This window comes from Rhinatrema bivittatum, chromosome 6, assembly GCF_901001135.1.
Source record: "Rhinatrema bivittatum chromosome 6, aRhiBiv1.1, whole genome shotgun sequence".
Lineage (NCBI taxonomy): Eukaryota > Metazoa > Chordata > Amphibia > Gymnophiona > Rhinatrematidae > Rhinatrema > Rhinatrema bivittatum.
This window is the reverse complement of record NC_042620.1, coordinates 60,285,253-60,313,103: the sequence shown is the minus strand read 5'-3', so window position 1 is coordinate 60,313,103 and position 27,851 is coordinate 60,285,253. Positions and strand designations below refer to the sequence as shown.

Genomic DNA, 27,851 nt, shown 5'->3' with positions numbered 1-27,851 from the left:
AACTATAGAGTCCACATGGGTCAGACTTAAGACTGAAGGCAGCAGAGGAGGAGGCATGCAATGTAAGATCTGTTTCTCTCCTCCTGTTGGTAGGAGGGATGGGGTGAGGACCATGTCTCAGAGGGAGAGGATTGCACCAGTCTGATGTTGAAGTGTTGAGCTCCCCAAACTTATCCCAAATTCTTTATTATTATCCCATTTAATCTATGGTATCCTGCATGGCACAGGCATTTCAAGGCACATGCTTATTTTACCTAAGAGAAAATCAAGCCCTGGAGGGAAGAATGAGGTGAAAGAGGTGAGGGGGTGCCAGAGCATTTTTAGGAGAGAAAAAATAGAGGATCAGCACCAAGTGGTTCTTCCTTCCCTTTCCTAGCTCCATCCCCAATCCTCCCTCTCTTTTGTCCCTTATCCTCAATCCTCCATTTCTATCTCCATCTATGGTTTTCCTTCCCACTCTTCTCCCCCATGTCCAGTCTTCTACCCTACCCCTTTTCCTGAAATCCCATCTCCATGCTGATCCTGCTTATCTCTTCTGCTGCCCATATTCCAGATCCTCCTCCTCCCTTTTCTACCCCAATTAATATGAGATCCCTTTTCCCCATTCAAAAAACTCAAAGAAGAAAAAAGTAAATTATCTATAAGAAAGTTCAAAAAATTAGTTTCTTTTGGTAAAGTAAAATGTAATTAATATGATTTAGAATGCAGATCTATAAATATTTATGCAAACATGCCACATATTGAAGTCTGTGAGTATAGCCTTATTTGAATGATTCTCATTCTCTCACGTTCAAAAGCTAAGTGGAAAAATTATATAATCGCAGATGGTATGTAATCTTTATAGTGTATGTGTTATGCTGTACTTAGGATAGTGACCTCATACCAGGTCAACTGAACAAGCAGATCCAGCTCTTCTTGTTTACCCTATTGCATGCATGAATTTGTAGCTCTGATTTTCCTATTCATTTCCCTAAGAAAGGCAGGCCTACAAGTTTATGCATGCTCTTGTATAAAACCAGAAAGGTATCAGCTTGTTCAGTTGACCTGGAGTGAGGTGGCAACTGGCAACTAATATATATATATATATATATATATATATATATATATAAAGCAACAGTAACACTAACACACAATGTGGCTGATGTAATATAACTTCAATTTTGGAATGGTTTTATTTTAGCACAGGTTTCATTGAATGTGTGTGTTAAAAAAGCAGTGCCCAAGGAATGCAGGAAGCTAATGACATGCAAATATATCAGGAGTAAAAAAGCATGCTAAACTGAAAAAAAAAGTACCTTTTTTGAAACTAGATTTCAAGATCTTTTTTTTTTATTTTTAATTTATACTTTTAAACATCATAGACAGCAATAGCAGCTTGTCACAGAAAAGGTACAAGTTATACATTTCCATTAGTAATAACAAGGCTGTTCCATATATAACCAACTCAAAAATATATTTTTACAAGTAAGATAATTCCAATTTTTCAGCCTATATTTAAGGCAATACCCCCGTTATAAAGTAATTGAGGAATCCAAGATATTAAACAATTGAGCAAATAAAAGAAAAGCCATAATACAGATAGTAGGTAAGGTATTGCTTATGTACATTTCCCTTGATCAGGATTCAGTGTTATCTTTAGGTAATCTGGCATCAAGAAATTTACGCAACTCAAGCAGTTCTAAAAACACAAACCTTTCATTCTGGAATTTCACTACGCATTTACTAGGATAATAAATTGTAATCTGCGCTCCAAGTTTTCTGGTCTCTTGACTCATTTGAAGAAAATGTCTCCTTCGTACTTGTGTAGCTCCTGTTATATCGGGGTAAGTCCAAATTTTTTGCCTTAGGTACAGCTTATCTCTATATGTAAGAGCTAGTTTTAATATTTTATCTCTATCGGATGCCTGTACAAATCTTACACATAATGTTCCACAGTGTTCAACTTGTTCAGCCATAGGCCTGGATTCACTAATGCTGCAAGGTATAGTGAATCCCGGCGGTAACGGGGGTCGGGGGAAGCGGGGGGGGGGGGCAGTCCTGCACTAGCCGGCAGTGACCGCACCTCTGTGGTGTGATTGCTGCTGGCGTCGCACTGAATAACTACACCATAAAAGGTGTAGTTATTCAGTGCGAAATAGGCAGCGATACGGAAGCTTACCATTTCGATGTCCGCAGTGTGTTCGCAGAGTCGGTCCCAGTGCTGCCCCAACTTCTCCTCTTCCAGGGCCAACTCCGCCCCGATGTTGCTTTTGCACGCGTGCACTAAGCTTTAGAAAATAAACCCCATAGTTTGCTCCAAAAAAGCAGTAATATTACTCTGATCATTTTGTTGTACATCATTTTTTTGAGGCTCCTTATTCTCTATTCTACCCAGTGAGACAAAGAAAATCTTTGCTATTGGGGATATATCTTCCAGTGTTAAAATTAAGATTTCCATCAGTAATTTCATGTATTGCTCATAGGGAGATATAAGCTTCACACTTGGGAAATTGAGAATTCTTAAGTTATTATATCTTGCTTTGTTTTCCATAGTCTCAATTTTCCTGCTATTGGCTAGTTCACCTTGGATCAGTCCAACCTGAACCTTTTCCACCTGGCCAACTTGATTTTCAAGGCATTGTAATTTCTCTTTATGTACGGTCACAATCGGGTCTATCTGTAGCACCTGGTTTTGTGTGTCTAACAAAGATGTATTTATACTCTCTATGGATACTTTTAAATCCATTAAATCAAACCATACATTTTCCAGAGTTATTACAGGTGTCTGTGATTCTCTCGAGATCGTGTTTGTACTCACTGTTCCTTGCAGACGGCATTCCTGCCTCATAACAGGGACCACCGCCTGGCCATTCTGCTTCTCCAGTGTCTAGGTCAGAGGATCTCCACTGTCTCCCCTGTCTTAGGTCTCACTCCTTCTTCCCTCAGATTTCCCTTGATGGTGTCAGGAAGTTCTGACAACTCTTTCAAATCCAAATCTGGGGTTTGTGTGAGATGAGGCAGCAGAGGCATCATGGGAGCCCCGGGGCTTAATGAGATGTTTAGGTCCAGCGGCGTCAATGTTTGTTCCACATCGACGCTGACAATGGGCACTTCTCCCGGGGTTCTAGCGTTACTCAGTGAGAAGAAACTCCCAATTGATAACTGTGAGGAGATAGGAGACATTGTAGTCAGGGTCTCCACTCTGATTCTCCTCATGGTGTGTGGCATTTTTTTGGGGGAAATTCAATCAAATTCAGGAGCACTTCTCTCACACAGCCTACTATTCAGACGCCATCTTGGATCTCCTTCAAGATCTTCTGATGTTTACATCACAGAAAAATCTTTCCTTTCAGGATCAACTTGTTTCCTAAGATGATAAGGACATAAGAACATAAGAAATTTCCATCCTGATTATAACTGTGGCCAATCCAGGCTACAAGTACTTGGCAAGTACCCAAACACTAACTAGATCCCATGCTACTGATGCCAGTAATAGCAATGGCTATTCTCTAAGGGGTTGATTTTAAAAGGAGCATGCGTGCATCCATGTGCATGTGGTTCCTAGTACGCATACATGTACATGTCAATTTTGTAACATGCGAGTGCCAGCACACACATGTTATAAAATCTGATGGCTGCATGGTACATGCACACTGGAATTTGAAATCTATGTATACATGTGCGGGTGGACCCATGACTCATGCCCACGCGGAGTAGGGGGAATTTTACAAAGCAAGGTGTGGCGATGCAATTGGGCATCCAAATGAATGATGAAATTTAATGTGGACAAGTGTAAAGTGTTGCATAGGAATTAATAACCCATGCTGTCATTACACAATGTTAGGTTCCATATTAGGAGTTACCAACCAGATAAAAAATTCTACGCTTCATAGTGGATAATACAATCATATCTTCGGCTCAGTGTGCTGCAATAGTCAAAAAAGCAAACAGAATGTTAGGAATTATTAGAAATGGAATGGTGAATAAAACGGAAAATGTCATAATGCCTCTGGATTGCTCCTTGATGAGACCGCACCTTGAGTATTGTGTACAATTCTGGTCACCGCATCTCAAAAAAATATATAGTACACTGGAAAAGAGAGAGAGAAGGGCAACCAAAATGATAAAGTGGATGGAACAGCTCCCCTATAAGGAAAGGCTAAAGAGGTTAGGTCTGCTCAGCTTGGAGAAGAGACAGCTGAGGGGGGATATGATAGAGGACTTAAAATCATGAGAGGTCTAGAATGTGTAAATGTGATTCGTTTATTTACTCTTTTGGATAATCGAAGGACTAGGGGGCACTCCATGAAGTTAGCATGTAGCACATTTAAAACTAATAGGAGAAAATTCCTTTTAACTCAAAGCACAATTAAACTCTGGAATTTGTTGCCAGAGGATGTGCTAAGTGCAGATAGTGTAGCTGGGTTTAAAAAAGGTTTGGATAAGTTCTTGGAGGAGAAGTTCATAACCTGCTATTAATCAAGTTGACTTAGAAAATAGCCACTGCTATTACTAGCATCAGTAGTGTGGGATGTACTTAGTTTTTAGGGGTGTGAATCGTGTGATCGATCGTCTTAACGATTGATTTTGGCTGGGGGGGGGAGGGAAATCTGATCATTGTGTTTTGTTTTGTTTTTAAATCGTTAAAAATCGTAAATCGGGGGAGGGCAGGAAAACCGGCACACCAAAACAACCCTAAAACCCACCCCGACCCTTTAAAATAAATCCCCCACCCTCCCGAACCCCCCAAAAATGTTTTAAATTACCTGGGGTCCAGTGGGAGGGTCCCGGCGCGATCTCCCGCTCTCTGGGCATGGCTGCGTTGAGAAATGGTGCCGGTGGCCCTTTGCCCTTATCATGTGACAGGGCAAAGGTAGTGCCAGCGCCATTTTGGTTCCTGGCTCCCGACGTCACGCGTGCAGGAGATCACTCCCGGACCCACGGTGGACCCACAGGGACTTTTGGCCAGCTTGGGGGGGCCTCCTGATCCCCACAAGACTTGCCAAAAGTCCAGCGGGGGTCCGGGAGCGACCTCCTGCATGCGGGCCGTATTGCCAATATTCAAAATGGCGCCGGCGCTACCTTTGCCCTCACTATGTCATACGGGCCCTTATCACATGATAAGGGCAAAGGGCCACCGGCGCCATTTCTCAACGCAGCCGTGGCCAGAGAGCGGGAGATCGCGCCGGGACCCCCCCACTGGACCCCAGGTAATTTAAAACATTTTGGGGGGGTTCGGGAGGGTGGGGGATTTATTTTAAAGGGTCGGGGTGGGTTTTAGGGTGCCTCAGTCTATTCATGTCTTTTTTTGTGCCACTTTGCTACAGTCTAGGTATCTTGGAGTTAATTATCCATTCTGATAATGTAGTCCTACAAGTTTCATTCACATTTATGAGAAAACCCCAATTCTGGAGCACAAAATAGTAGGGATGTGAATCGTTTTCCATATCGTCTTAACGATAGAAATCGTGTGGCAGGGCAAGAAAATCGTCTTAGGCACGATTTTTTAGTTAAAAAATCGTTAAAAATCGTTTTTTCCGATTAGTGCGCACTAACTCGAGTTAGTGCGCACTAACGGGAGTTAGTGCGCACTAACTGGGAGTTAGTGCGCACTAACTGAAAATGATACAATTTGACACTTTTCAGGTCAGTTAAGGTCAGTTTAGGAATGAATATGTATTCCTATTGGCTGCCCTCTTATTTATTCATGTTACCAAGTTTCCTACTGACAGTATATGGGGGATGGGAAATGGAAACAGTTGGTAGCTTGACAAAACAAGTAATGTGATCAGTCAATGTGACTAGAACCTGTGCCCTAACCCTGATACCAGGGGTATTGTGATCTTCCTGCACACAGTGCCCTATCCCTATTAATACCAGGAGTGTTGTGATCTTCCTGCACACAGTGCCCTATCCCTAATACCAGGGGTGTTGTGATCTTCCTGCACACAGTGCCCTATTCCTGATACTGGGGGTGTTGTGATCTTCCTGCACACAGTGCCCTATTCCTGATACCGGGGGTGTTGTGATCTTCTTGCACACATCCCGGTATCAGGGATAGGGCACTGCATGCAGGAAGATCACAACACTCCTGGTATTAATAGGGATAGGGCACTGCATGCAGGAAGATCACAACACTCCTGGTATTAATAGGGATAGGGCACTGCATGCAGGAAGATCACAACACCCCTGGTATCAGGGATAGGGCACTGTGTGCAGGAAGATCACAATACCCCGGAGGAGTGAGGGTCAGGCAGCTCCCCCCTGTCTGTGAAGCCAGCCTCTCACTAGTAATGCAGGGAGGGAGCTGTCTCAGACTTCACCATCCTCCCCCCCCCCCTTACCCACACACCATTCACTAGCTGGGACATGGGGGAAGTCAGGAGTGAGGGTCAGGCAGCTCCCCCCTGTCTGTGAAGCCAGCCTCTCACTAGTAATGCAGGGAGGGAGCTGTCTCAGACTTCACCATCCACCCCCCCCCCTCACCCACACACCTTTCACTAGCTGGGACATGGGGGAAGTCAGGAGTGAGGGACAGGCAGCTCCCCCCTGTCTGTGAAGCCAGCCTCTCACTAGTAATGCAGGGAGGGAGCTGTCTCAGACTTCACCATCCTCCCCCCCCCTCACCCACACACCATTCACTAGCTGGGACATGGGGGGAAGTCAGGAGTGAGGGTCAGGCAGCTCCCCCCTGTCTGTGAAGCCAGCCTCTCACTAGTAATGCAGGGAGGGAGCTGTCTCAGACTTCACCATCCTCCCCCCCCCCCTCACCCACACACCATTCACTAGCTGGGACATGGGGGAAGTCAGGAGTGAGGGTCAGGCAGCTCCCCCCTGTCTGCGAAGCCAGCCTCTCACTAGTAATGCAGGGAGGGAGCTGTCTCAGACTTCACCATCCTCCCCCCCCCCTCACCCACACACCATTCACTAGCTGGGACATGGGGGAAGTCAGGAGTGAGGGTCAGGCAGCTCCCCCCTGTCTGTGAAGCCAGCCTCTCACTAGTAATGCAGGGAGGGAGCTGTCTCAGACTTCACCATCCTCCCCCCCCCCCTCACCCACACACCATTCACTAGCTGGGACATGGGGGAAGTCAGGAGTGAGGGTCAGGCAGCTCCCCCCTGTCTGTGAAGCCAGCCTCTCACTAGTAATGCAGGGAGGGAGCTGTCTCAGACTTCACCATCCTCCCCCCCCCCCCCTCCCCCACACACCATTCACTAGCTGGGACATGGGGGAAGTCAGGAGTGAGGGTCAGGCAGCTCCCCCCTGTCTGTGAAGCCAGCCTCTCACTAGTAATGCAGGGAGGGAGCTGTCTCAGACTTCACCATCCTCCCCCCCCCCCTCACCCACACACCATTCACTAGCTGGGACATGGGGGAAGTCAGGAGTGAGGGTCAGGCAGCTCCCCCCTGTCTGCGAAGCCAGCCTCTCACTAGTAATGCAGGGAGGGCGCTGTCTCAGACTTCACCATCCTCCCCCCCCCCCTCACCCACACACCATTCACTAGCTGGGACATGGGGGAAGTCAGGAGTGAGGGTCAGGCAGCTCCCCCCTGTCTGTGAAGCCAGCCTCTCACTAGTAATGCAGGGAGGGAGCTGTCTCAGACTTCACCATCCTCCCCCCCCCCCCTCACCCACACACCATTCACTAGCTGGGACATGGGGGAAGTCAGGAGTGAGGGTCAGGCAGCTCCCCCCTGTCTGTGAAGCCAGCCTCTCACTAGTAATGCAGGGAGGGAGCTGTCTCAGATTTCACCATCCTCCCCCCCCCCCCCCTCACCCACACACCATTCACTAGCTGGGACATGGGGGAAGTCAGGAGTGAGGGTCAGGCAGCTCCCCCCTGTCTGTGAAGCCAGCCTCTCACTAGTAATGCAGGGAGGGAGCTGTCTCAGACTTCACCATCCTCCCCCCCCCCTCACCCACACACCATTCACTAGCTGGGACATGGGGGAAGTCAGGAGTGAGGGTCAGGCAGCTCCCCCCTGTCTGTGAAGCCAGCCTCTCACTAGTAATGCAGGGAGGGAGCTGTCTCAGACTTCACCATCCTCCCCCCCCCCCCCCTCACCCACACACCATTCACTAGCTGGGACATGGGGGAAGTCAGGAGTGAGGGTCAGGCAGCTCCCCCCTGTCTGTGAAGCCAGCCTCTCACTAGTAATGCAGGGAGGGAGCTGTCTCAGACTGGTATCAGGGTTAGGGCACTGTGTGCAGGAAGATCACAACACTCCTGGTATTAATAGGGATAGGGCACTGTAAGAGATGACTGTAGTAGATTGAATAAAGATCTGATGTTTCTGCTCTCCTCACACCAAACAAAAACAACACACAAGCAGAGAAGCCCTTCTTACAAAGCTGAGCTAGTGAGTTAAGTAGGAGGAAAAGTAAACATACTGGTGCCAGTGTGGCTACTTAAAAAATACACTTACCAACAATCAATTACATATATTTGAACTGTGTACAGTTCCAGCCAGGACCACCTTTCTAAAATGCACAGTGATTGGCAAATTCAACATGCACTAGCATTTCAGGTGCCTGCTAACAAAAATAATAAACAAACAAGTTCTAGTCACGTGAGTGCTGATCATTACATTACTTTTTTTGTCAAGCTTCCAACTGTTTCCATTTCACATCCCCCCAACCATATTGGTAACATCAATAGATAAGAGCACAGCCAGCCAATAGGAATACATACATACATATTCATTCCTAAGTGACCTTTACTGACCTGGGAAGTGTGAACACTTTGTTTCATTTTCTGTTGGTGTTCGTTAGTTTCCAGTTCCATTTCCCATCCCCCCAACCATCACCTCAGTGGTAACATCAATAGATAAGAGGGCAGCCAGCCAATAGGAACACATATTCATTCCTAACTGACCTTCAGTGACCTGGAAAGTGTTTATTTGTATCATTTTCAGTTAGTGCGCACTAAATCGAGTTAGTGCGCACTAACGGGGAGTTAGTGCGCACTAACTCGAGTTAGTGCGCACTAACACGATTTAACGATTTTTAACGATAAATCGTTAGAATTTCTATTGTATCGTGTTCTATAACGATTTAAGACGATATAAACATTATCGGACGATAATTTTAATCGTTGAAAAACGATTCACATCCCTACAAAATAGTCTACAGTGCTTTCCCTATTGACTTTAATAGTAAATGGATAAATGAATGAACTGATTGAAAGGAAATGAATGAACTGACTGAAAGGAATTTTTTTCCTCTGCACATCTCTACCATTCTGCATATTTCTATACACAGGCATTCAGATTTCAGCATATTGCACCTAACCATGAGATGGCATGTCATTTCCAGTTCTAGGCTATAGAATCTGCATTTGTATATTTCCAAAAGGTTTTTTATATACTTCCTGTTAGTGATTTTCTGTGAGGTGCATGATCCTGTACTGGAATGATCAATCTCTCATTGGTAGGTATAGTACAGGGTGATCTGTTTCCTTTTTTGACTGACCCAGAAAGTACAGGATAAAGCTCATTGCTTAACCATCTCTTGGTGGCTTTCTGTTTATTATGCACATACGTAATGGTATGATGTGATTGCACTTTTTCAGTGGGGTGAGCTTTGAAAAGACATTCTGAATAGCATTGAAAGCTAATTAGCCTGCCCCACAGAGTGAAACTGATCAAGATGCAGTTATAATGTCCCCTTCGGCAGCCTCCCTCAGAGTGAAAGGCTAGAGTAATCCAGCTTTCATTATTACTCAGATTGTCTTTTCAAAGCTCACCCTTTTGTACCATACATTTCATTCAGCCAGGTATCCTACCACCCCTAGATTTACAGTGAACCATTTTCTAATATTAAAAGTATTTGCATATAAAGATTATTTTCTACCAGATAGGATATAGGCTGCACGCTTTATGCTTTGAAACTGGTTGTCATGGTTTCTCTTATCCATATAGAATGTTGAACTATAAAGTGCTTAAGTTTAGATAATGTTTGTGCTATGCATTCAGTTTAATATAGCAGATATTAATTGCATTTTTCAGGATTGAGTTGCCACTGCTCATTACTGTCACATTTCCTATAATTTCTGAGTTTGTGTGGCAGAAGGCAAAAACTGATTAGTTGTATTATTATTTTCATATAATTCTCCCAAGAAGTTTCTCAAAATAATATCCCCCTTATAAGGCAAGTATGAGTGGTGGAGTTGGTTGTCCTGTGATGTTTGAAATATGCTTATTTTTTTAAATATATTTTTTTAAATAATTACAATTCATAATTGTTATGAGGTGTAATTTTCAGATTGCTAGCATATCTGCAAATTCCATGCATTCTCTTTGCCAAAAAAGTGCACTGATTTGTAAAGTGAAAGTAATAGCATACTTTGACTTTGAGAATTGTCTAAAGAAAATTTTGAGCGCATTTATTTATTCTATCATATTTAAAATATTTTTTAACCATCATCCCTACCCCAAGGGGTTGTCCAAAGCAGCATACAACCATAAAAACTAAAAATGTGCATACATTTTTGGAAATTTAAAAGTAAGTTCTTCACTCCAGCCCCCAGAAAACCTCCCCCTAAGTAGTTAAACATACACACTTAAGGGTAGATTTTTAAAAACTACGCCCACGCGTACTTTTGTTTGTGCACCAGGCACAAACAAGAGTACGCCGGATTTTAATAGATACGTGTGTAGCCACGCGTATCCATTAAAATCCAGGGTTGGCGCGCGCAAGGCTGTACAAAATCGTCAGCCTGCGCGCGCCGAGCCATGCAACCTGCCTCTGTTCCCTCCGAGGCCGATCCGAAATTGGATTGGCCTCAGAGGGAACTTTCCTTCCACCCCCCCCCCGCACCTTCCCCTCCCTTCCCCTACCTAACCCACCCCCCCCAGCCCTATCTAAACCCCCCCCTACCTTTGTTCGAAAAGTTATGCCTGCCTGAGGCAGGCGTAACTCGTGCGTGCCGGCCAGCCGGCGTGCGATTCCCTGACCTGGGAGCAGTTTCAGGGGCCTCGGCCACACCCCCAAAATGCCCCATGGCTGGAACCACGACCATGGCCCCGCCCCCGAGTGATGCGCCGCCGCGACATGCCACCCTAAAACGCCCCCCCCCCAGGAAAGCCCTGGGACTTACGCACGTCCCTGGACTTGCGTGCCCTGCCAAGCCTATTCAGCATAGGTTCGGCATGCACAGGGGGAGCTTGGGGCAGGTTTTCGGGGGGTACGCACATATCTTACGTTGGCCGGCGCGTGCAAAAGGTAAAATAAAGGTCAGGGGGGTTAGAGTAGGGCTAGGGGGGTAAAGATTAGGGGAAAGGGTGGGAAGGTCAGGCTAGGGGGAAGGGAATGGGGGAAGGCAGCGCGGCTCGGTGCGTGCAAGGTGCACAATTGTGTACCCCCTTGCGTGCGCTGACCCTGGATTTTATAAAATTCCAAAACTATGTATCTTCCGATATCATTTATTTAAAAATTCTTATACAATTTGTGGTGGATCTAAGTCGGTTGGTAAATAGACCCTAAGTGACATCACTTCTGGTCTATTTGCCACTATGCCAACTGACTTTATCATACAGTGAAGAAGAACTGCAGTTTGAAACACAGCCCCGTGTCAGGAATGGGAACATCAAGCCATGTGTGGGAATTTTCTTGGCAGCTGAGAAGGCGTTTTTGCCATGATTTCAGAAGATAAGTGGTTTTGGACTTTTGATAATATTTAAAGATGGTCAAGTATGTTTTTAAATGCAGTTAAAAGATACAAAAAAGTATTCTTTAGGACTTATAGAACGATGATTATAAATAAGGCAGAAGATCAAGAAGTGTTCTGAACACATTTTATTCTGAAGACACCTAGGCTAACTATAGGCAATCTTGAATGTTATGCATGAGGAGAGTTAATTGTCTTGCAATTTTCTAAATGCCCATTTTGTTTCATTCCATTTTCCCAATTTTTTTGTTTTGTTTTGTTTTTAAATTGTTTTTTTAGTTTACAGTGTTTTGATTTGGTGCACACTATTTTTGATTTACACTACCTCAAATTGGGTGAACTATATCAAATTAGTGTGCACTAAATGAAACATTTGCAACAATATCAAATTTTGTGAATTTGTTTATTGCTTCAGTTTAGAAATGATATGAAACAAAATACATCGCCTGTGCTTTTAAAAATGAAGGCACATCCCTAGCTTGTTCTGATAACATTGTAGAACAGGTAAATTTGCAGGGTCACAAAGATGTTATTACAGAAAATGCAATATTAGCGTATCTGAAATCCACAGCATGTAAAATGTATATTTGAGTCTTTATACTTACATGTAATGTGTTGCAGCACATTAAATCTTACAGCAAGAAAAATTATGTACAAAATAGAAAAAAATTTAGTGCAAGAGCTGACTTCTGAACCTCTATTTTTTCAAGCAAACCCCATTTCATCTCTCATTTTGACAACTATAAATTTCTAACTGTGATATCCATAGCTGGAAAGCAAGATAAACTATGCTTCATGGTTAGATGCTATATCATTTTCAAAATTTATACTATTAGTATCATTTTCTAGCAGCTGTTGTTTTTTCTAAAGTGTCATTTCTTATTTAAAAGCTTATAACTCTACTGTTAGAGGACAGCATATAAAAACTTCCCCATGCTGCAGGATGGAAATATCTGGTATAAAACATAACCAAGCACTTTTAATATCTGAGCAGCTACTTATTTCATGTAGAACCAAAATGCATATAGATTTATGTATTCTTATTCTGTTGCAGGTCCTGAGGAAATACAATTCAAGTGCCCTATGAATCATTTTGCTTGCCTTCATACAAACACATGTATTCATCTTTCCAGACTGTGCAATGGTGTGTCTGACTGTATAGATGGATATGATGAAGGAATGCATTGTCGAGGTAAGTCAATTTGTGAACATTCTCAAATATTACTGATTTAGTCATTGAGGCTACTATTTTCTAAAAAGAAAGAGTTATGTATTTGCTGAGAAAAAGGGAATGAAATCCAAATGTATGGTGCCTATAATTAATCACACATGTTTACCAAGAAACAAATTCAAAATGGAATGTAAATGACTGCAGTAATACTGTCAAACATTAAAATGCAGTGGGCTTTCTCAGACATCCAAGTAAAAGTGAAGGAGATTATAATGTGATTGTTTAGGGATTTATAAGTAAAAGAGCTACAGTACTCTTAAATTTTCAAAGGGTGAGGAGATTTTAATGTGGGGATATTATCCATTCATAAGTCAAAGTGGTTGGTATTGTTGATACTCATCCTGAAAAAATAATGGCATTGTTATTAAAAGTAAAAGATTAGCACATAAGAGAAATCATACATTATGTTTATGTATCAATTAGTGTACAATGAATTGATAAAGTAATTAAACAATTCTCTGACAAGTTAGTCTTTCCAGGTTCAGTGTGGTGAGTTTTAAAATTGGCCTTAATTGATATAAATTAAGGCCTAAATCAATTGTATTCCCTCTACACAACTGTTACATAATTTTCCTTGTATCATTTCTCTTTCATCTAATGTGCTTAGTTCTGTGTATGAGCTTCTTTGTTGTCATGCCTATTGCTATTTTTTTGTTGTAAGTAGTGCATATTAGTAATGTGCGTTCATTATGACTTGAATGGAAAAATGAGATGAATAAGTCAATTTGTGGTTTGGTTCAGGTTAACCAAACTGAATATCCTTGGTCTACAAGAAATTAGAATCTATTTTGGTTCATATAGTTCAGTCCAATTAAAGTCTATGGGAGAAGGAAAGCATGCATTTTTGTGCAGTTCAACCCAGACAGATTGAAACTGGTTGGAGATGAAACAAGGAAAGAGCAGGATCATCCATGAATCAACACTTTTTCAACCAGCCTAGACAAAGTGGCAGCTGCATGTCATTTTTTTGTTGAAAATCAACCTAAGTTCACTTTGTATGGCGATCATTTTGTTCTCAAGCATTCCTCTGTTGGATCTCAGACAGGGAATGCAGAGATTCTGAAGTCCTTTGCTTCAAATGATAGAGTAAAAAAAATGTATTTATTTATTTATAAAATGTATTGCTTATATACTCCACCATTCATACACAAAAATTATTTACAAGAGAAAACAAAATGTGCTTTTAGAGTCATTCACTGACACTGTGCCTTCTGTCATTTGGGGTACAATCTAGTAACAATAGAAAATCTGTAATTTCTGTGTTACATCGTGATTCATCAAGTCAATACTATTATTGTCCAGATAAAAAATATCTATCATATTGGAAATTTAATAGATATGGAGGGTAGTGAATTGGGATGGATAATACCCATGTGCTGGGATCATAGTAGATATAGATAGTATTTGATATCTGGACAATATTATATTCATTGTAAGGGTAAAGCATGGTTATGGATGAATGAGTGAGATGGTATACATAGTTAGTAAGGTATGAGTATAGTGAGTGATGCTTAATAGTATGAGGAGGGATTCATATTTGGGTTTTAGTACTATGTATTTGGATTTATAATATGATATAGGTGTCCATTTGTGTATGAGATTGTTTGATACATTTTAGAACTATCGGGGTAGATTTTAAAAGGAGCGCGCATGGCCTACATGTGCGTGCACTACCCAGCACACGCACACGTACGCCCGATTTTATAACTTGCACACGCAGGTGCGCGCAAGTTATAAAATCAGGGGTTGGCGCATGTAAAGGGGGTGCACAATTGTGCAGCTTGTGCATGCCGAGCTGCACTGCCTTCCCCTGTTCCCACCCAGGCCACTCCGAAATCGGAGCGGCCTGGAAGGGAACTTCCCTTCCCCCTAATCTGACTTTCCCACCCCTTCCCCTAACCTTCCCCCCCCCCAGCCCTACTCTAACCCCTATCAAAACGTTTTTCTTACCTTTTGTCCCTGCCTATGGGCGGATGGAAGTTGCGCGTGCCAGCAGCCTGCCCGCACGCGATCCTCCAACACAGCGGCAATGGCCGCTGTGTTGGAGGCCTCTGGCCCCGCTCCCAGACCACCCAGCCCCACCCATGCCCCACCCCCTCCCCACCCCTTTATGCAAGCCCCGGGACTTACACACATCCCAGGGCTTTACTCGCATCACCGGGCCTTTTTAAAATAGGTGTGGCATGCATAGACCCGGATTTACACGCACGCACACGATAAGCCTTTGAAAATGACCCCCTTAATTAGCACAGAAATTCCTATACATTTAAACATTGAGGATCAAATTCAAAACTAATAGCTGAGCTCTGCAAGAGAAGTGAAAATTTAAACAAGCCTAATCAGACTGACATTTTTTTATAAGGGGAGTTATCCTCCCGTATATAGTAGGTATTCAATTGTAATTCTCTCCTTCCCATTTATCATGAAAACTCAGACACATTGGCTCCTGGGATTCAAGATATGTATTTTCTGTGATGAAGGTACTTAGCATTGCATTGAAACCTAAAAGAACTGACATTGCAAAACATCTTTAATTATTAGGTTCAATTGAGCTGGAACACTCTACATAGGTTTTGTGCTAAGTATAGTATATACAAATTAAAAAACAAAAAAAGCATCTTTTTCATTTGGAGAATGATTCTGATCTATATTTTTTTCAAAAGAAGTTGCAGTTGCAGTTACGTTCCAGTGGCTCAGCGTTAGTGCTGTTCATATCCAAATCAAGTCTCCTACTTCTTGGGTTGGCTGGGGCTGGGAATTCTGAGAAGAGAACATTTACAGTCCCTGGGGAAAGATGTGACACTTAGCATCTGGAATTAGGGCTGATGACTACAGTGTTCCAGAAAGAGCCCTGGTGCATCACTACAATGACCAGAATAGGTATACTGGGGCAATATAAAGCAGGGGCAAATTCACCAGGTAATAGTGAATGAAGGTGAAATGGAACCGGATCCAAGCCCTGATTCCAACTGAGCTATAAATGCAAAGTAGAAGGAAAAACTGGCAAGTTAAAAAAATTAAATGATATTAATAATAGCAACTAAATTACTGCTATTTGATTAATTAAATGATGTAGCTGTCTAAATTTTCATTGAACAGTATAATGATATGAGACAGGATTGTTCTGCCAATTCTAATTTCATGCCACAAAACATTCTGCTCATTGATAGTACTGTGTGTGTGTGTGCAGAACATTAATTTTTTGAACTGGTTTTCCTTCAGACCAGGTGGATAATTGTATATATATAGAGAGAGTATATATATGTATAGTAGTGGTAGTTTTGTGTGCTGTCAAGCAGAAAATATGAGTTTTATTCCTAAAGCCTGCTACTGCTCTTTGGGTCAGCTGAGGCTCCAATCAGTGATCAGGGCAGAGAAAGCACTCATAAGCTATCAGGAGAGCGTCTCATTCATCTCAAAATGATGACACCTAGGTTCAGGGTGCACATGTACCATGGTCAGGAGGGCATACGGTCTGGCCTCTGGTCAAGGAATTTTGCTTTGATGAATGGACTAAGGGTAGGGGGATTAAAAATAGGTGATAAACCCTGGATGTGTATTAATGTAGGCTTCATGGTACCCTAGTCCCAGTAGAGACTGACTACGATTAAGCTGAAATTCAGAAGTAACCGGAGGTAACTGCCAGGCAAAAAAAAAAAAGTAAGATCTAATCTAACCCAGTATATTTGACATCTCTTTCACAGAGGTAGCCACATTCCAGTTCGCAAGAGCCACAAACAGGCCTGGTTTTCAGTATATTCACAATGAAAATATACGAGATAAATTTGCATGCACTCCCTCCATTCTATGCAAACCTAGCTCCAGCATATTCATTATGGCCATTCTGAAAACCAGGCATGCTTGTAGTCTTGAGGACTGGAGTTGGTCAGCCCTGCTTTATCATAAGGGTAGATTACTACTTTTCATGTGAGCTTTAGGGGTGTGCACTAGAGTTCATTTCTTTTGATTTTTTTTGTTTCCTTTCAATTCTTGTTTTAAAATATATATATTTTTTTGTTTTGACTTATTTAAAGCAAACAACACAAATGGAATTTTTTAAACAAGACACACAAAACAAAACTATATGAAAAATATTTGGTATAGGCCCTGCCATAAAAATAACAAAAAGGCTCCCTCAGAGCCTCTCCCCCCATCCACAGTGTGAAACCTGGGCATAAGCAGTGCACGGTCTCGCCTGCTTTGCCAGTGGTTATTCCAGCAGGACACTCTGCTTGCCGTATGCAAAATGGCAGTGGCCAAGGCACTAAGACTTGTGCAATTTTGTTGAATGGTAGCAGGTAGCTAGAGAGCGCATCAAACTAGGTCGCGAGTACAATGTAGAAATCTCATCTTTGTGTCCCTTTCCTCACTTCAAATCACATCAAATCTTCCACTGATGTGTACTGTGCTCTTCGTACCTCTGACTGTGCATATAAAACTGCCCCCCCAAAAACATGGCTACCGCCAAAACCTCACCCCAAGTTACCGGTTGCCCCTTCTACAGTGGTATAAAAAGTTGACTAATAGGTGTGCCTCCCCCGAGGCTCTCTTCCTCGCTCTTCTATACCCCTCCTGAAAAAGGATTTGTGATTTTTAGTGCAAATCCTGTTTTGGGCATATCACACAGCATAACACCAGGAAAAAAAGGTGTTGTTATTTCTGACGTTAAAACGTGCAATAATATGCATTACGTTATTGCATGAAACACTAATCACCTCTCATTTTAATCTACTCCACCCTAAGTCCACCCAAACTCCTCCCATGCGTTATTTATCATGGGTATTATGGCGTTTTCTTGGGTGATAGGGCCCTAACACAATTTGATAAATGACCCTGTAGGTTAGCCAGTAACATTAGACCTGCTTCAGAACACAGCTAGATTTATTTATTTATTCTACATTTGCAGCCTTGTGTGGCCAGTCAACCAGCTATTTAACCAGATATCTTCAAAAAATATCCTATTAAGTGCAATCTTGTAACAGAAAAGAAGAAACACTGTGGGCCCCCATCCTGATTCCCATCCCCCTCACCTCAAATTTAACAATGCCCTTGCTGGCAGCTTTCCCCCCAAACCCTTTCTGTACCATAATCATGGCAAAAGACCTCCAGGCCTCCTCCTGCACCATGAAAAAATTAAACCAGCTGCTGAACTGTTACGCTGTTGCCTTATGGTTCCAGTGCAGTTGCTAAGAGCTATTCTGGAAATACCAGAATAGCTAGATCTTGACCATAGACTATGATCTTGAGCCAGATAAGGGTATATTTTAAGATACTGGGTGGGTGGAAGGCCTTGGGGGCAGGGAGATGGTGGTGTGGGAAAGGGGTTTGGAAGTTGGCAACTTTGCCCAATTTTGTTCAATTTTTTTCCTGTGGCAGGAGAGGGGAGAGCTGGAGTGCAGTCACTGTAACTTAGTATAGAAGGGGGTTGGGTATCACATTTGAGGTGGGTGATTGTTATTGGAATGGGCCCTGTGATGGTGTTTGGGTGTTTTGTTTTTTTTTGGTTCAGGAACACCATTTAACTGGATATCTTTTGAAGATATCCAGTTAAGTGGCTGGCTATCTGGTCACACAAGGCTGCATAACTTTGGACCTACAATAATAGAAGAATCCAAAGATGTCAGGAAACAACCAATATAGACTATAAACCAAATATTCCTGAAGAAAATGAAGGGTGGGAAACCCAATGAGACCTCATATATTGCGTGCCCAATGATTAGGCTTTATGAGAGCTTATAATGGCGAAAGCTTCTCCTATGGTATAATCATGGGTCTCAATGAGCTGAGTTTGACGGGGACAGCTGTGGTTTACAAGCGTCCCCGTCAAACTCAGCTCATTGAGACCCATGATTATACCATAGGAGAAGCTTTCGCCATTATAAGCTCTCATAAAGCCTAATCATTGGGCACGCAATATATGAGGTCTCATTGGGTTTCCCACCCTTCATTTTCTTCAGGAATATTTGGTTTATAGTCTAACTTTGGACCTAAGCATCTATATTCAAAAGCTGACCATTTAGGTTTAACGTTATCTGGATAAATGTAGCCAGAAAACTTTAATTGGAAATATTCAGTTGGACGTGTATCCCATTGAATATCTGGGACAAATTTTCTGGCTAACTTTAAGTTGGACAACTTGTCCATTCAGCTGCTAGCTTTTTAGTATCTCTGACTGGCTAGACTTCCCTTGATTTTTTTTTTTTTCTATATTTCAAGTAAAATTTAAGTTACTGAAAGCAAAATACATTTATTGACTGAGGGCAAAAATGCTTTACATCAAAATCAAAAGTTGAAAACCTATTGACATTTTGGAGAGAAGAGGTTTCTAGGAACTGTTAAACGTATATTAGCTGAAAATAGTACAGATGGGAAAGGTAAACTGAATTTTCTTACAGGAATAACAATCTGTAAAGAAAAAAAAAAAAAGAAAATGCTAGGTAGAATAAAGATAGCTTAAAGACACAACAAAACATACAAACACAATAGGATCAACAGATAAAAAGGATATAGACGTGCACCAAAATCCCTATTTTTATTTTATTTTTGTTCTCTTGGATATAGAAGTTATCTTTGACTTTATATATCAAATTTTTCTTTTCTTTCTAGGGTTCACAATTGCTCATTCCTTGATTTTCTTATCTCTCTGTGCAAGCACTACATTAATTTTCTTTTTTCATAATCTTTCAGTAAGGGTTTTCCCACATGGTTTACAGTTCCATGTCCACTCTCTTCATTGACTAACTCTCCATCTTTCTTTTTCTGGTTTTGACTTTATGTCGATGATTCAAACAATTTTTCCAGGTTTCTTGATTCACTTCTTTAATTGCCATGCTATCATCTTCATGTCAATATCTGATTGCTTTTTCTAGCTAAGGGGGTCATTTATCAAAGTGCTATATGGCATTTTCGCATGCAAAAAACGCCTTTAACTCATGCGAAAGCACCATAATGTTTGGCGTGATGCAAATGAGATAAAGGGGAGGATACTGGGGCAGGAATTTTGGCCACAGCCAAGTGGGTTGTGCTGTATTGCAAATTTTAACTATGCCCTTTTCAGATGTGTAAAGCCATGTGATAGGCCTTATTTGGGGGGGGGGGGGGGGAAGGAGAGGGAGGGGGAGAGGGAGGTGGAGAGGGAGTCTAGCGATAATGCCCTCACACTAGATAGGTGTTTAAATGTCTATGGGAGGCCCACCTAGTCACTTGAGGTGAGGTTTAGGTATTAGTGTAGGGGTTAGGGTCTCTTTGACATTCAAAGTGAGACGTACAAACAGAACAGTGCTCTCTTGTGAAGATTTGATGACCTTTGGAGTGAGGAAACTCATCCAAAGATGAAATTTGTGCAATGTTCTCTCAACCTAGCTTGATGGACTCTCACATCTCTAGTCTCTCTCTCTCTCTCTCCCTCTCCCCCCAGTTGTTGTATGTAGGAAATACAACAGTTCTGGCACTTATTTGTGCCAAGGTAGTACTTCACAATTGGGTAGATTTTAAAAGCCCTGCGTGCGTAAATCGTGCCGGATTGCAGGGCACCGGCACGTGCATAAGTCCCGAGGCTTCGTAAAAGGGGCAGGAGGGGGTATGGTAATGGTTTGGGGGTGGGCCGGGAGGGCAGTCCCGAGTTCCCTGGCACTGCGGCCTGTGCCGGGGGATGGCGAGGCGGTGCACGCAAGTTACGCCTGCTTTGAGCAGGCGTAACTGCACAACAAAGGTAGGGGGGGGGGATTTGGTTAGGGTGGGGAGACGCGGAAGGAAAGTTCTCTCCGAGGCTGTTCCAATTTCGGAGCGGCCTCGGAGGGAACGGAGGAAGGCTACGCGGATCAGCGCGTGCAGGCTGCTGATTTTGCTCGCGCCGACCCCGGATTTTATAAGATACGTGCGGCTACACGCGTATCTTATAAAATCCAGCGTACTTTTGTTTGCGCTGGTTGCGCGAACAAAAGTACACAGATCTACCCCATAGGTATTAGTGCAACAAACTGCCTATTACCATAAAACACACCCCTTTTCCTATCGCACGTGATATTTAGTGCATTTTGATAAATCCAGGCCTAAATCTGTTAAAGACAGAGCCAATTTCATCCCCCTTTGGTCTTTGCCTTACTTTCTACTAATAATCAAACACGATCTCCCATTTCCTTCTGCTGACTGCAGTTTACAGTGCTGTCTTGTAAAACTGGTTGTAAATTTGCAGTGAGACGTAAATTATATTGCAGTAAAAAATGGATAACTTAAGTGGCTGAACTTAAAAGACAGTGGATTTCCTGCTGCTAACTTCTGTCAGATCTGTAACGCTTTTTCATGATTAAAGACAGGGTTTAATTCATGGGGGAGCAGCCTGGAACCTAGTTCTGTCACCTCTTTTCAGACTTGAGAGGCAGAGCAGCAGGAGTGTTCAGTCTCCAGCCTGGCCACTTCAGGCAGCCTGCAGGGAAGAGTTGGAGGAGGGGTCAGCTGGCATGGCCAAAGCCAAGAACAACCACTCTGCCCCCTGCTTCAGGGAACAGAAGGGGAAGGGGGGTGCTACTGAGGAAGAAACTGCAGGGGAAAGAACAGACCCAAAAAGGTTTTGAATAGAACTAGCACAAGTCTGAAATGTATGTGCAATAGTCCCAGTCGTTAAGGGCTCAAGGTTTCTAACTTGTGCTAATTCAAACTGTTTTTTATGTCTGCTACCCGGGGCTTAATTTCTGGTGGAAAAGCCCAGGTGGTGTTGTGCCACCAGAGTAAAGCTGGCGGTGTAAATCAGTTCCAGTTCCCCTGGAGAAACAGAGCAGAACTGGTGGTGGCTTGTATCATTTCGGCAACCCCCAGTCCCCAGCTCCAGAGGAAACAAAGCAGAGTGTGTTGAAGCTGCTTATTCTCAGCCACGTGGCTTTGATTTCTGTGCAGTTTTCTCATACAATTGAGGAGGTCCTGAGGAATAATGGCCAAGGTCAACGAGACTTGAGTTAAATGCCTATCAGTTCTCAGTGCTTCTGCTGCTTTTGGGTCATCTTCCTGGCCAGGTTGCTGTTTATCCTGCTGACTTCCAGATCCCACTGCCTCTACTGCTGGTGTCAACATTAGGGAGGGGAAAGAGAGTGAGTAAGGGGATGGGGAGGGGGGTGTGTGAATGATGGGAACAGAGGAAAGGAGAGTGAGGGTGGGGGAAAAGCAAGAAAGTGAAGGAGGAGATGTTGGGGGAAGAATGAGTGAGGAGATCAGAGGGAGGGGCAGGCAAGTGAGTGAGGAGATTGGTGGAGCTTTGGAGTGTGTGGTGAAGGGATGAACAATGTGGGGTGTGAGTGAGGGGATTGAGGGACAGTGAGATAAGAGTGGGGGGCAGTCTGTGAATAAGGCAATTGGAGAAGTCAGGGAAAAAAGTAGATAAGGATATGGAAAGGGAGAGAGGGTGTTTGGTGGGGGGAGGGAGAGAGAGAGTGAATGAGGATGGCATTTGATGCTGCTCCCTTCCTTCCATGAGGAGGCAAAGAGCAGGATAGACTTTTGAATTGCAGACCTTCCTCCACACTATCTGAGGAGGCTGAGAACAGCAGGTGGTACATGCTGTTCTTCCTTACCCCACAAGGCAGAGGATAGCCAGCTGATTCCAGCTCAAAGAGGAGGCCTGTACCTTACTGCTTAAGGAGGGACAGAAGGAGAAATGCTGGAGAGGCTAATTTTCTGGAATAAGGAATTAGTGACCATCAGAAGGTGGGGATGGGAGCTCAGCAACCATCGGGAATTCTAAATAAGACTTGGAGATTCTAGGACCTCTGGGGGAAGATGAGGACCACTGGAAGAATCATGGTGGGTTAGGGGAGGTGGGCTTGAGAATCACTGTCACTAGGGCAGAGAAGAGGAAGAGGAAGGTAGACAAAAAGGACCCCATTCTATCTACATTCCTCCTCCTCACCTCAGCAGTGCTCTTCCATCCATAGCCCCCAAAAGTGTTCAACCCAAGTTATCTTTCACCCGCCAGTGCTTACTGAGCATTGGTGGGTGAAGAATGGCTAGGGGTAGAGCACCAGTGAGGGCTGGGATAAAGGATCATGGGGCTAAGGAAGAGCATGAACAGTGTATCAGTGTGTTCACATACAGTATGTATGTGTGCTTATTTAGGAGAGAGAAAGAGTTCACATCCAGCCCTGGTCCTCTCCCCCTCCCACGGGTTACAGCCTACTCTGGTTTGTCTCCCCCTCCATGTCACACACACACCTGTCATTCCACAATTCCACTTCCTTTTTTGTCTACAAAGGAAATCCTGATTAAAGATCTCTGTTCATGTTGTTGCAAAGAATACATTTTATTATACATATTCCACAATCTTAAGCTCAACATTTTGCACAGTGTCTATCACCAATGTATCTTTCCTTGATTTTGCTACCTTCTGGCTGGTCTTTCTTCCCATACTATTCTCTAAAATAAACCTGAGGTTTTTTTCTAATATTCAGATATCCACACTTCAATCATACTGCTCTATTCAGTTTAAATTACTATTACCTCGTCTTGAGTATCGGTATAGTAAAAGAATTTAAATTTAAATAAATATTAAAATAAAAAATGATGCATTTTGTGTTCTCATTCAATTTCATCAAATTATCTTTTCTTATGCACTGATTTTTCTTTCTTAGTAATAATAGCCTTACCCTTGCTTTTGCTGTCTTAAAGTAGCAGCATCTTTTCTCATTTTTGTAGTTTTGTCATTATTTCCTTCAAAACTCCCTAGCTCTGGAGCAAATTAATCTTTTATCTCTCTATGTCTCTCTTCATGATCATATTTATGCATCTTTAAATACCTCCTCTTTATATATGTCCCATCTATAAATTCATGTATATGCAGTCCTTCTCTGGATGCTTTTATTTCCTCTGTCCACTGCCAATGTTAGGTATGAAATTTGTTATTTTTATGACTGGTTGAGAAGTTGAAAAAATGTTTTCTTCAAAAAAATCAACACATATTGATCAATTTAATTCAAATAAAACTTACATTTTAAGAAATTTCAGAGTGAAATCTGTTGCGTTGCTGAGGAATAATCCACCTATATTTATTCATACATTTAATACTGAAATGGCCGATTGGTGAGAGCTCAGGCTGTGTCATCTCAGGCAGCTCTAGAATGAAAAGAGATGGATCCCTTTTGAAAGTCTGAAGAACTACTCCAAAATTCTCTAACCAGAATACATGTCCGCCTCTCAATTAAGTTCTCTCTTTCTCACATCCCCACGGCAAATTCTTGAGAGAAGGGTAGGAATCTGACATAGAATAAGGGGTACCTATAAATCCTGTAGGGGAGTGTGTACAATAATTCAATCATTTAACAACAGATGGATATCCCATAGGCTGTATTCCATATAGTATTCCAGTCTCTGATCTAACTCCAGTTCCAGGTTTGCATTCCACTTTACAATAAAAGGAAGAGGTGCATATTCTTCCTCATAAACTATCATATGGGCTTTATTTAGTAAGGGTAATGTGTTGAAGCCCATAATCTGACTCTTGGCAGTTATATCTCTCCACCCATATCTTGGGATATCCACATCCAGATTAGTAAAAATTATCTTGGGCAATGTATAATAGGGATGTGCAAATGGAAAAAAATGTGTTGCCATTCAGTGTTCATTTTGCTGGGACCCAAATCCATTGCATCCATTTCATAGGGGGAAACCCGATTCGTCCATTAGTTGCATTCAGTATTCGTTATCCATTAAAGTTGGAAAAAAAACAAAAACATCCCAACACTTTAAATTTAATTAACTACAACCCCCCACCTGCCCCCCCCCAAGACTTGCCAAAAGTCCCAGGTGGTCCAGCGGGGGTCCTGAAGTGATCTCCTGCACTCGGGCCGTCGGTTGCCAGTATTCAAAATAGCTATAATTTGGGTTGCTCTTCCTTACATGCATCACTTTGCACGAATCCACATTAAATGTCATTTGCCATTTGAATGCCCAGTCTCCCAGCCACGGCATCCTGTTTGTGAACGCTGTTGAGATGTTGAATTTGCTTGGACTAGTAGTGGTGAAAGAGTTGGCGACATGAGAAAAATGTGTATGACCGCTTCAGAGTTTCTTGATGAGAAGGTGTTGGTAACTGCGATGAGGACAGCATTGGCTAGATTGTTCAATTTATGATGGTGAGAAGGGTGGAAATTGAAATTCTAGATTTTTAAGAAGAAAAGATTTGAGTAGAATGGCTCCCAGCTAAAACAGTGGTGATCCATTTAGAAAAAAAATGTTTGAATACGCTGATGAACCCTTGGGTGAAAAAGGAGTCTCTTGTCGGGAAGAGAAGAATGTTATGAGAAATTATATGGAAGAGGAATGAAAAACATAAGGATTATATCACCAGGCAGATTAAGTGTGTAAAGAATAATTTGGTATTTGTGGGAGTGTCAAATAACTTTTGGATAATTGTATTAAGTATATTTGGTACTTGTGGGAGTGTTTAACAACAATCTTTTTGATAATTGTATTAAATATATTTAAGATGAAAACTGTGAAGGTTATCTAATATACTGTACTGTGTATGTATGTATGTGGAGAGTGAGTGTTGATGATCAATATATTAGATGTTTAATATTGTATTGTATTGTATTGTACTGTGATGATATAATAATCTTTTTAAATGATTTGTTATAAAATATGTTTAAATAAAACCTTTTGAATATATATACACATAGGTATGTGCTACTTTACTCATGACTGAATTCACCTGTGGTTGAAATCCATTATGTTTATGACAAAGAAGGGTTAACTATTGTAGTGATACTTGGAACAATCAAACCTGAGACTGGTTTTACAAATTTTAGGGAGTTTGGGTTCCAAAGAGATCTAGGTGTCATAGTGGATAACACATTGAAATTGTTGGTTCAGTGTGCTGCGGCAGTCAAAGAAGCAAACATAATGTTGGGAATTATTAGAAAGGGAATGGTGAATAAAATGGAAAATGTCATAATGCCTCTGTATCACTCCATGGTGAGACCGCACCTTGAATACTGTGTACAATTCTGGTCGCCGCATCTCAAAAAAGATATAATTGCGATGGAGAAGGTACAGAGAAGGGCTACCAAAATGATAAGGGGAATGGAACAGCTCCCCTATGAGGAAAGACTAAAGAGGTTAGGACTTTTCAGCTTGGAGAAGAGATGGCTGAGGGGGGATATGATAGAGATGTTTAAAATCATGAGAGGTCTAGAACGGGTAGATGTGACTCGGTTATTTACTCTTTCGGATAGTAGAAAGACTAGGGGGCACTCCATGAAGTTAGCATGTGGCACATTTAAAACTAATCGGAGAAAGTTCTTTTTTACTCAATGCACAATTAAACTCTGGAATTTGTTGTCAGAGGATGTGGTTAGTGCAGTTAGTATAGCTGTGTTTAAAAAAGGATTGGATAAGTTCTTGGAGGAGAAGTCCATTACTTGCTATTAAGTTCACTTAGGGGCGGATTTTAAAAGGCGCGCAAATAGCCTACTTTTGTTTGCGCTCCAGGCGCAAACAAAAGTACGCTGGATTTTAGTAGATACGCGCGGAGCCGCGCGTATCTGCTAAGAACCTGGATCGGCGCGCGCAAGGCTATGGATTTTGTATAGCCGGCGCGCGCCGAGCCGCGCAGCCTACCCCCGTTCCCTCCAAGGCCGCTCCGAAATTGGAGCGGCCTGGGAGGGAACTTTCCTTTGCCCTCCCCTCACCTTCCCCTCCCTTCCCCTACCTAACCCACCCGCCCGGCCCTGTCTAAACCCCCCCCCCTTACCTTTGTCGGGGGATTTACGCCTCCCGGAGGGAGGCGTAAATCCCCGCGCGCCAGCGGGCCTCCTGCGCGCCGGGCCGCGACCTGGGGGCGGGTACGAAGGGCGCGGCCATGCCCCCGGACCGCCCCGGGCCGTAGCCACGCCCCCGTACCCGCCCCCAAAACGCTGCCGACACGCCCCCGAAACGCCGCGACGACCGGGCCCGCCCCCGACACGCCCCCCTCGGAGAACCCCGGGACTTACGCGAGTCCTGGGGCTCTGCGCACGCCGGGAGGCCTATGTAAAATAGGCTTCCCGGCGCGAGCAGGGCTCTGAAAATCCGCCCCTTAGAGAATAGCCACTGCCATTAGCAATGGTAACATGGAATAGACTTAGTTTCTGGGTACTTGCCAGGTTCTTGTGGCCTGGATTGGCCACTGCTGGGCTTGATGGACCCTTGGTCTGACCCAGTATGGCACTTTCTTATGTTCTTATGTTCTTAAGGATGGTTAGAAGGTTTAAGGCTAGACAGTATAGATGAAATGGCCGGCCAAGCCCGCGCCATTTTTAAAGATGCCGCCGGCCATCCAGTGCTCCTACCATGTGACAGGGGCCGGCCAATGGCACAGATACCCTGTCACATGGTAAGGGCAAAGGGCCATCGGCACCATTTTTATTAGCGCAGCCGATGGCCCGAGAGTGGGAGATTGCTCCCCGCGCCCCCACTAGACCACCAGGTAATTTTAAACATTTTTGGGGGGTCGGGAGAGTGGGGGAGGCTAAGGGGTCAGTTTTAAAGGGTCAGGGTGGGTTTTTTGTTTATCAGATCAGGCGCAGCCGATAACCAAAAAAACAGTCGGGCCGGACGATAAAAGTTATAAGATTTGAATTGGAACGGGAACCGAACCGTTTCCGGTTCCGATTCACATCTCTATATCTCATGACCTTTTAATTTTCTTAGAAGCCTCTCATAGGGGACATTGTCAAACACATACTAAAAATATAAATATACCACATGACCCAGCTCATCTTTATCCACATGTCTCTCATGTCCACATGTCTCATGTCCACATGACTCTCTCTCTCCCCTTCCATCCCAAGTTTATTTTCCTTGTTTTTTGTAACTTTCCCTCTCCCTTTTTCTGATTCACTGTATTTAAAGTTCAAGGTTCTTATTGAAAATATTGTTTTTTATGTTACGTTATGCTTTACACTCCTTGTTATTTGTAAACCGGGTTGATGTGATGCCTATCATGAAACT

The 27,851-nt window shown here is 43.1% G+C and overlaps 1 protein-coding gene across 1 annotated transcript in view; it reads left to right on the top strand.

Moving 5' to 3' along the window:
* LRP1B (LDL receptor related protein 1B) overlaps nt 1–27,851 on the top strand; it is a 3,516,099-nt gene that overhangs the window by 965,090 nt on the left and 2,523,158 nt on the right. The window contains 1 exon segment of the mRNA XM_029607894.1: nt 12,702–12,839. Within this exon segment, the coding sequence (XP_029463754.1) occupies nt 12,702–12,839 (138 nt within the window).